This window comes from Odocoileus virginianus, chromosome 19 (genome assembly GCF_023699985.2).
Source record: "Odocoileus virginianus isolate 20LAN1187 ecotype Illinois chromosome 19, Ovbor_1.2, whole genome shotgun sequence".
NCBI lineage: Eukaryota > Metazoa > Chordata > Mammalia > Artiodactyla > Cervidae > Odocoileus > Odocoileus virginianus.
In genome coordinates, this window is record NC_069692.1 from 20333306 (window position 1) to 20344333 (window position 11028).

At 41.2% G+C, this 11028-nt stretch overlaps 1 protein-coding gene across 10 annotated transcripts in view; it reads left to right on the forward strand.

Moving 5' to 3' along the window:
- Positions 1 to 10685, forward strand: part of HS3ST5 (heparan sulfate-glucosamine 3-sulfotransferase 5) — a 296033-nt gene extending 285348 nt beyond the window's left edge. For all 10 annotated transcript variants that reach the window (XM_070449926.1, XM_070449929.1, XM_070449930.1 and 7 more), the window contains 2 exons: positions 5224 to 5362; positions 8977 to 10685. In XM_070449926.1, the coding sequence (XP_070306027.1) occupies positions 5256 to 5362; positions 8977 to 9907 (1038 nt within the window). In that variant the 5' untranslated portion in view covers positions 5224 to 5255 and the 3' untranslated portion in view covers positions 9908 to 10685. The remainder of the gene's footprint in view (positions 1 to 5223; positions 5363 to 8976) is intronic.
- The last annotated feature ends 343 nt before the right edge of the window (positions 10686 to 11028 follow it).

An 11028-nucleotide genomic window follows, 5' to 3' on the forward strand; every position in this document is an offset into this window, starting at 1 on the left:
TGCCCTGAATAAATAAACCAATACTCCAAAGACAGTTAAAATTTCCTTGAAATAATTCTAGTCTGTAAGTTCAGTCATTTTTAATGAACTTTACTGCTGTTGTTTTTGTTACCAGTTTTACTAGCACCAGGGGCTTGCGGTAACTATGTCTACGAGCCTTTGAACACCACTTGAGCGTATCTTTATTATTACTTTTTTTGAATTCCCTTATTTCTTTGTGTGAGCTTGGGAATCATTTCCTTCTTTGCTTAGTGCTGCTTTGGAGAAGCAGCCAGATGTCTCTACAATTTGTCATTTCTGGCCACATACTCTGTTATTTAGGTACTCTTCTTTGTTCAGCTATGATACCATGTCTATTAAACCATTTGTAGTCTGGAGAAACTATAATTGTGATGTTCTTGGCATGCAAAATGAAAGACACTGGGAGATTGAAAACTGGAGATAAAGGAGTACTTAAATGTCACTGTAGGTCTTTAACTTTTTTTTTTAATAAAAAGAGATAATAAATTTTTTAAAACTTTAATTTTATATAAATTGCCTATTACCAGTGTGAGTGCTCTGATGAAAGATTATTAAACTATCCATTAAGCTGGCATACAGAGCTAAAGGGAAGGGATTTAGAGGATTGGAGAAGCAGTTAACCTTCTCCCCAGTTTAATGGCATTGTCTGTAAGGATCAGGTGGCGCATCTTCTCTCCGGCTTGTACTCCTGGACCAAGACCTGCAGCTCCCAGCTTTTAAGACTCCATCATGGCACAGGCTTGAGCACTTCATGATGTCATAGAAAACCACAGAGGCATCTTGAATGTTAAATGTACTAGGTGTCTGGTTTTTATTGAACATGGTTTATTCTGAGGCTGCTCTGATACTCTTAGCACATAATCTGAGTGATTACAAAACAGATGGAGAAGGAAATGGCAACCTACTCCAGTATTCTTGCCTGGAAAATCCTATGGACAGAGGAGCCTGGAGGGCTCTAGTCCATGGGGTTGCAAAAGAGTGAGACACAACTTATCAACTAAACAACAACAACAGTGGGTGCTACACTTAGGTAGCAGAGGAGGCCAAGTGCTTCCAAGTTGCTCCTCTGTGCGAGGCTGGTGACCTTTGTTGAGGCCACAGGCAAGCACATTTCACCTTTGCTTTTCTCACCTCTCCCATTTGTAGCCATCCCTCTTCAACCGCCTCATAGCTTTTACCCTGTCATACTGTTTGTAAGCACACAGTAAATTCATTTACACTAAGCTACAATAACACATGGGCTTCCGCAGTGGCTCAGCAGTAAGGAATCCCCCTGTAATGCAGGAGCCACAGGAGACGCAGATTCGATCCCTGGGTCTGGAAGATCCCCTGGAAGAGGGCATGGCAACCCACTCCACAGTAATTCCATGGACAGAGGAGTCTGGTGGGCTACAGTCCATAGGGTCACAAGGAGTCAGACATGACTGAAGGAACTTAGCACACACGCACGCACAATGACACATAATCCCTTATGTGAGTCTGGCCTTTGTGTAGTGATGTCACTTGTAGAAAACTTATTTCATTCTCATTATAGCCCTAAGGAGTGGGGAAGTTAGAGACTGGTCTCGTTTTGTTGTTGTTGTTGTTCAGTTGCCCGGTCCTGTCTGACTCGCTGCGACCCCAAGGACTGCAGCAGGCCAGGCCTCCCTGTCCCTCACCATCTCTTGGAGTTTGCCCAAGTTCATGTTCATTGCATCAATGATGCCATCCAGCCATCTCATCCTCTGACGCCCTCTTCTCCTTCTGTCCTCAGTCTTTCCCAGCATTAGGTGCTTTTTCAATGCGTCATCTGTTCACATCAGATGACCAAGATACTGGAGCTTCAGCTTCAGCATCAGTCCTTCCAGTGAATATTCAGGGTTGATCTCCCTTAAGATTGACTGGTTTGATCCCCTTGCTGTCCAAGGGACCCTCAGGAGTCCAGCACCACAGTTCGAAGGCATCAATTCTTTGGCATTCTGCCTTCTTTACAGTCCAGCTCCCACAACCATACGTGACCACTGGGAAGACTATAGCCTTGACTATACGGACATTTGTCAGCAGGGTAATGTCTCTGCTTTTCAACACAGTCTAGGTTTTTTCATCGCTTTCCTGCCAAGAAGGAGTTGTCTTCTGATCTCATGGCTGCCGTCACCATCCGCAGTGATTTTGGAGTCCAAGAAGAGAAAATCTATCACTGCTTCCACCTTTTCCCTTTCTATTTGACATGCAGTAATGGGGCTAGATGCCATGACTTGGTTTTCTTTAGTATTTAGTCTTAAGACAGCTCTTTTACTCTCCTCCTTCACCCTTGTCAAGAGGCTCTTTAACTCCTTTTCGCTTTCTGCCATTAGAGTGGCATCATCCACATATCGGAGGTTGTTGATGTTTCTCCCACCTATCTTGATTCCAGTTTGTAACTCATCCAGCCTGGCATTTCTCCTGATGTGCTCAGCGTATAGGTTAAACAAACAGGGTGACAGCAAACAGCCATGTCATACTCCTTTCTCAATCTTGAACCAATCAGTTGTTCCATACAGGGTTCTAACTGCTGCCTCTTGACCCACATACAGATTTCTCAGGAGACAGGTAAGCTGGTCTGGTATTCCCATCTTTGTAAGAGCTTTCCACAATTTGTCATAATCCACACAGTGAAAGACTTCAGTGTAGTCGATGAAACAGAGATAGATGTTTTTTTCCTGAAATTCCCATTTTATAGAGAAGGAACAAAGGTTCGGGGAATATGAACAGCCAGCCACTAGAGTCTCCCTCAGGGGAGAACTTAACCAGGAGACTTGAGCACAGGTTTCTTTCCGCCACCCAGTTCCACATATTACCGCAGTATTTGCATTTTGACAGGAATCCTGTGCTGAAGGCAGGTAACCACTTAACTGAGGGCTTCAGACATCAACCCAGAGAGAGAAAACATTTTTTCAGTGAAGCCCTGAGTAATGCAACATAAGTCACTGCCTCTGCCTGCACATTGCCTGTCCGTTGTGTGATCACAGGCAAGTTACAGAAAATTGTGCTTCACTTCTCCTGTTTGTGAAATGGAAATAGCTGTATCTGCCTCACAGGATTTTTCTGACAGTTTCCTGAAATACCACCTTCCTAAATATGTGACGATATTCTTGTCACATAGCAGGTCTCATCAAATCTCATCTACTCTTTCCCTTTGCTTCCCCATTTTGCCAACATACAAGGCAGGCCATGCAAAGCCAGAACCCTGAGCTCACCCAGGCCCTGCAAAGACCCTTCTGAACACCTCCTCTTCACTTGTGCCCTCAGCCCTTTCTCCTGTCCCCTCAGTTCCTGTGTCCAGCCACGCCAACCTTTCTTCCCTTCTCAAACCAGCTGCCCATTTTTCCTCCACACTGCACGCTGGGTCCTCCGGCTGAAGCCCACCTCCTTGCCCTCCTGCCCTCCTCTGTCCTCACGCTCCAGGTATAAGCCAAGTCCCTTCTTTAGGAAGGACTGAAGTAGCTTCCCCCTATTGTTCTTCCCCACTGCACTTTTCCTTTCCTTCTGTTATTACAGTCTGAAGGTACTTGCGACTCCTACATTTACTGGCGGTGTTTCTCTCTTCTCCACTAGACTGTCACCTCCCATGTTGGCCACGGCCTCCAGGGCAGAATGTAGCTCATAAGTTGTTTCCAATAAATATTTGTGGACTGTGTGTTGGATGAATGCTTCTTTTCCCTCTCCCTCTTGGGATGCCCTCCTACAGCCTCCTCACCAAGTCATGCACTTCCTCAAAGGCACATACCTGAACATTCCCTCCATTTTCCCCAACATTTATTCATACATTATTGTGAGTGAGGTGTTTCATGATTCCTTAATCACATTACTAATTTTCCAAGGGCTAAGACTCATTCAAGATCTTTTTTGGAATTCCCCATAAACCTGGTAGAAAAGCTGGGAAGGCTATCAGTGCTCAGTATTTCTTGATGGATGAATAAATCAAGCAGTCAATCCAGGTATAATCCTTTTGCACAAAGAAAATCTTCACTTAGCAAATACAGAGAGACTATAGCAGCAAACCAGTTTCTCACCATGACACATTGCTGTAGTCCCTCTTCTGGGGTTACTATTTTGAGTTCCAGTGAGAAGCAAACAATCTTATCTTGAAAAGGGAATTGGATTTATTTTTAATAAGAAAGCCTGAATTGGAAGCTTGAATTTTTCCCCAAAATTTAATAACAGCACTGATAAAGCCTTACTCTCCTCAGCCAGCCCTGTTTCAGATATAAGAAAACAAAGCTTCCATGTAAGCTCCTGTCTTGGTGTTAGAGCAAGACCTGTAAGACCAACCATATTTAAATTCATTGAGAGCCATGAGGGGGTCACGTAGCAGGGGCTTCTAGTCTGAGCATGATTTTAGAATCTGTCACTCCAACCCAGGTCTGGGCAGAGGCAATGAAGGGAAACATCAAGTTACTTGGAGCCACTGTCCCCAAACATTTGAGGTCCTGACAGTTCCCACTGATAACCTCAGTAAGTAAAGACATAGCTTCTTAAATTTTTTTTTTATTTTTAAAAAAATTTTGGCTGTACCACTCAGCCTGTGGGGTCCCAGTTTCCCAACCAGGGATCGAACCTGCACCCCTTGCATTGGAAACCCAGAGTCCTGACTGGACTGCCAGGGAAGTCCCAAGACATAGCTTTTGATCTCACCCTCTTCCTCCTTTCACAACTGAAAAAAAAAAAACAAAAAACATGTCAGTAAAACATGTCACTGTTATCCCCAAATGATAACTTACTGAGGGAGGATCCCAATTTCCACATTCATCCCACTATACCGAAATAGAACCTTCAGTTCCCTGGTTGCCCTGCTGCTCAACCTCAGGTTGTTCAGTTGCTCATTTTATCAATATTTTTGAATGATTAACAACAACTATATATATATATACATATATATATATATATATGTATATATATATATAATGATTTTTGCATTTTAACTTACTTTGACAATTGCCCAGCAAGTCCTTCTAGTTAGTATCTTGCCTCTAGTTTAGTTTTGATCTTAAAACACAGGCCAAGAGAAGGAAAGTAAGTTTTGCCAAAATACCTGTTGTCCCATGAACATTGTTGAGGTTGATGGGGCATCTTTGTGTGACATCATTCAATCCCTGTATTCCCACTCCTGCAGGGCTTTGTGACAGTCCACAGAGCCAGGAAGAGATGACTTCTGATGAGTCCCCTTCTATCCCCATCTCTCAGGCTGCAGGAGTCCTGAAGTTTGATGGAGGGCCATGCTATTCAAACAGCAGGCGTGGCTGAGACAGAAGCTCCTGGTCCTGGGAAGCCTTGCCGTTGGAAGTCTCCTGTATCTAGTCGCCAGAGTTGGGAGCTTGGATAGGTAGGTGATTAAACACATACTCATGCCCATGTGACTTTACGTCTCTTGATTTAAACTTCCTTAGGACATAATTTTAAATCTATCCATTTGTTTTCCTTTCTCAACATTCCCAGGAAACATATTTTTCTGCAGCATTGATTTTGATTTATTGAGCCTTTCAAAGAAAGAGATCCAAGTTGCTCAAACCAAGGTGTTCATCAAGATTCATTTGTATTCTGTGTGTGTTGATGTTTGTTTTCAGAGAAGGGATAAAGCCATGTACAGTAAAAATATCATTAACTAGAGCTCTGTGTGCATCTGGATGTTGACCTCTAGCCGTAGCAAAATAGTGATGATGTATTTATGTATCTACATTTTGATATTTATAAGTGGACAATTAATGTGCTACCAAGAGAGTTAAAATTATGTATGAGCCTGTAAAGGAGCTCATCAAATTTGGAATCCATTGCCCTGGAAAGATGACTGCAGGCTTGGGGCATTTTAACTATGTTAATTAGCTCTGGTTTCTAGGAACTGAACATACTGGACAAGGAGGCTGTCACTCAGAGTAATTCAATTCCCAGAAAGCAATGGAAAATCCATGGAGAGGAAATTTACAGAGCTAGGATTTGGCTCTAAATAAGCCAACATTGAAAGGCACCAGACCTGCGGAAGTCCCGGCAATGTCAGCTAGCTTCACATTGAATATTTCTGGATTGTCCCACTTCTGGGATGATTGGAAAGGACACAGAAGTTAATTTCTGAAATGTGAAGCTTCCTTCTTTGCCCTTTAAAATAAATTCTTGCACTTAAAAGACAACTCAGTTCCCATTTCATGTCCAACTCTTTGAGACCCCATGGACTTCTCTAGACCAGAATACTGGAGTGGGTAGCCTTTCCCTTTTCCAGGGGATCTTCCCAACCCAGGGATCAAACCCAAGTCTCCCGCATTGCAAGCAGATTCTTTACCAGCTGAGCCACAAAGGAAGCCCTATGAAAGTGCAGCCACACATTAAAATAAAAACATCTTCCTGACAATTTTTCTTCTCTATAGATCTTATCACACAAATATTTAACAAGTAATAATGGTTTTTTCCTTCAGCCAGTGTTAATTTTGATTGATAAAATGAGCCCTTTGATGTTTTTCAATTCAAAATTCCTGAGTAAACTTCCTATTCACTAGTTGCTAACCATGGGAAATGATATAGCCCAGAGCTTATCACTGACTCGTAAAGTAGTGCTTGTTGTTAGTGAAAAGCCTTGACAGGGTGCCATTGTCCTGTGTCCATAATGGAACTTTTATATCAAGTTCTTCCTAATATTTTAATTTTTTTCTAATCGTTTGCTTTTAATAATTGATCTAATGATCATTAGCACATTAGTTATTTAGTTGATAATTTTCATTTTTAACCTGGTCTCGAGTCTTTAATGAGGTAGCTTTTATAAGAACTTGGATTGCTTTGCTTTCTCAAAACCTCTCACTTGCAAGTCTGAGCAGAAACTGGCACATGTTGACATAAGTTTGTCCTTAGAAACTGAAAAGCCTGCTCTCTTGGTAAGAGGCTGAACTCAGTTACTTCTACTGTCCTTTCCAATCCTAAGATTTCTGATTTTTCAGTCTGGGGTCCATGCCTGCTCTCTAGGAATCAGAAATAATATGATATTTTCTCTTATCTTAAATAAGGGAACGCAAAAAGCAATCGTTCGGTGGGGAATGAGCTCCCATGATAGAAGGTAAATAAAGGAAAGAAAGAAAATGGCCTTTTCTAGATATAGGAAAATTTCTTTCCAGTTCAAACAAGGCAGAGAGTGTTTCAGGCTCTCTCAACCTGGGTTCTGTGAGAGAATCAAGTCCTACAGGAAAACATTTGATTGACCATTTCCTTACTTCTCCCAAGGACAGCATCATTCAAGATGCCTGGGAGAAAAGTCCATCTATTACATTCAATGGATGGCTTACGGAATTTGGATTTAATTCTCAACTAGAGCCCAGCAAGACCTAAAACATGAATTTGTAACATCCCAATCAATGTCACAATTAAAAACATACTTTGAGTACATATGTATTGCTACTTTTATATCTTCCACTTAGAGCTCTAGCATATCAACCCTATTAACAGATTTATAAAAACAAAATTCATTTTCTCTAAAATATTAGCTGATAAACCATGTTTTTAATAGTGTGCTATATGTTCATGCTTTACACAATGAGCAAAAGTTGTTTATAAAATCATAACAAAAACTCACTGAAAAATAAAATATGTTCATAAGCATCAAAACAGAGAGCTGCTTCAATAGCACAGGTGAAGCCCCTTCCCCTCAGTTCTGCAGAATGCCTTGGTATAACCTTAAGGTTTCTCCCTTCTCCTTTTAATTGTAAACATTACAGAAAATAAAAAAGATTCAGTGGGGTCTCTTGGGAAAAGCAAGAGACAGCCTCATTGCCCTACAGAGAGGAGGAGATCAACTCCAAATTATTAGGGTAACAAGAAGCTTCAGTTGGAGGAACTGGTTTAACAGCCGTTTTGACTAACACTATACCCTTTAATAAGAAAGTGAAAATGCCTTCTCAAGTAAACTCAGGAAAATTATAATGAATTTCAGTTCAATTCTAGACTATCCCCAAAAGGAAATTCAATTTACTAACCATATAAATTGGCCACACCAAATTAAATAGCCACTCCAGTCTAATATTGTGATTGTTACTACACCTTTCTCTGAAAAAAAGCAGCAGTGGTTGTTCCTTGCTTAGGGCAATGTTGAAGTGGAAATCCTCTTTTCTGGCTTCATCCAATGCCTTCCTTCCTTCACAAATTTGAGTCCCTGATTTAAGTGCACTTGGCAATGAGGACCTCAGGTTTCTGGGGCTGCCAAGGACTTGTTGATTTCTGATCCCAGGTGTGATAGGTGATATACAGCACTTGCTGATTGCATTGGATTTGCTCCTACATTCAGCAAAGTAAAAACATAAGCCTGACCTTTTTAGAAAGAAAGAGAGAGAGAGGCAGAAGAAATATGTACTCTGCTAGCTGTCCCCAGGGCCAAAGGCAGAAATTCTCATAGAATGTAAAGCTCAGCAAGTGCCAAGATTGGAATTTTGCAGGTTGATGATGCAAATAGTCAAGAGCAGAAACTGGGACCTCTTTTCAGAGTCTGTCTCAAAGGTTTTCAAAGTCATATGAGGGCAGCTGAGCTGTAATAAAATAATGCCACAGGAAACCCACAGGCCGTGGCCTCCTAGCTGCGCTTTAGCCCCCCAGCCGACGATTCTCATCTTCCATCTTTCATATTTTCTAAATGATGTTAACTGGTGAGCTGTTAAAAGGCTATTAATATGGCTGGTGTCACTTGTCTGTCCTGTATTGTGAATGTCAGTACACGCTGTAGTCAATTAAGTGCTTGGTGAATAAAAATTTTAAGAAGCACTAATAAAAATATCCCATCAATTATGTGTGCTCCATTTAATACAGGGTTGCTTAAAATAAAATTTCCCAAACATCTGTTGATTATAGATTGCAGCAGGCAGGGAACAATGGTTTTATTTATGCATTTAAAGTCTTGCTCTGACTGGAGAACCAGAGAAATGAGAAGTTAGTTGCAATGAGCTCCTTAGAGTGTCTCTCTGTTGCTTACAGGCTACAACCCATCTGCCCCATCGAAGGCCGATTCGGAGCCCGTGGCCAGGCTGAATTCCCCCTGCGCGCCCTACAGTTTAAGCGTGGCCTGCTGCACGAGTTCCGGAAGGGCAACTCTTCGAAGGAGCAGGTACACCTTCATGACCTGGTCCAGCAACTTCCCAAGGCCATTATCATTGGAGTGAGGAAAGGAGGCACCAGGGCCCTGCTTGAGATGCTGAACCTCCATCCAGCAGTGGTCAAAGCCTCTCAAGAAATCCACTTTTTTGACAATGATGAGAATTATGCCAAGGGCATTGAGTGGTATAGGAAAAAGATGCCTTTTTCCTACCCTCAGCAAATCACAATTGAAAAGAGTCCAGCATATTTTATCACGGAGGAGGTTCCGGAAAGGATTTACAAAATGAACTCATCCATCAAGTTGTTGATCATTGTCAGGGAGCCAACCACAAGAGCTATTTCTGATTACACTCAGGTGCTAGAGGGGAAGGAGAGGAAGAATAAAACTTATTACAAGTTTGAGAAGCTGGCCATAGACCCTAATACCTGCGAAGTGAATACGAAATACAAGGCAGTAAGAACCAGCATCTACACCAAACATCTGGAAAGGTGGTTGAAGTACTTTCCAATTGAGCAATTCCACATTGTTGATGGAGATCGCCTCATCACGGAACCCCTACCAGAACTTCAACTTGTGGAGAAGTTCCTAAATCTTCCCCCAAGGATAAGTCAATACAATTTGTATTTCAATGCTACCAGAGGGTTTTACTGCTTGCGATTTAACATTATCTTTAACAAGTGCCTGGCGGGTAGCAAGGGGCGCATTCATCCAGAGGTGGACCCCTCTGTCATTACCAAATTGCGCAAATTCTTTCACCCTTTCAATCAAAAATTTTACCAGATCACTGGGAGGACATTGAACTGGCCCTAAAATAATGCGTCATACAACACTGTGTGTTGTGCCTGGAGACAGACAATGTCTCTTCTAGATTAAAATATGCACTTTTCCTAGACACAACTGTCCACGTCATTTTTCCATGTATACTTGTACATATGCAGTGTGTGACCAAATATAAGATCAGCTCTTTTTCTACTGAAAATTTACAAAATCAAAACAAAACACCAATTTGCAGTCTACATAGTTGCATCTTTTATGCTATTTACAAAAAGAAGAGGTGGTGGTACTGGGAAAAAGTGACTTCAGCTATTCTCAAAGAGTTAGTCTTCCTTCGAGTCAGGATTTGTCACCTGCCATTTTCATAGATTTAAGCCAAAAGATGAACATGTGAAAATGTACCAATGGCTGTGAAGTTTCAGGAAGTAGAGGATTCAGTTATGCATACTTTTCTAAGGGAAAGCTGACTCTTTAATTCAGTTGCTGAATTGATGCCATGAAAACAGAAAATACTATTTTCTTATTATTTAAAAGAATGTCTTAGCTCATAAAATTGACATCATTCCAAAGTTCCCGTGGTGATTTTGCACTATTGTTTTCTCGTATGGATCATGGTGTCACTTGTAGCATGTCAATCACACGTCGGAAAGTTGAGTCCTTTTGCTTCCATGTTCTATGTCAACAAAGAGAAATGTCATGTACATATTGTATATAGTTGTAAATACTGCTTTCACACTAAGTAATTCTATTTTGTAAACTGAATATGGCTATTTAATTTATTGTGGAAATTAAATTTATTGTGGTATTTAAAAAATGGAATGGATTAAAATTACTCTATGTGCAATTTTTTTTACTCATTTGTCTTACATGCCCCTTGCTGGCTCCCAAAGTCAAAGCTGTTTATGTACACACAAGAGCACTTGGAAAGATGCCCTTCTCCATTGAGTTTCTGTACCCTTGTGACAATGCAGTTATGAAGTGAGGTTGACTATATTTTAAAAAATATCTCAACCATCCAGAAATCTAGTATAGAAGCCACCACAAAGAGCAGTAGTGCTTCTCTGCTACAACTTTTAACAATTAAAAAAATTGCTTCTGGTGCTGGGAGACAGACAAGAAATACTTTAACATAATCAAAGCATAGAAGAATCATAGTT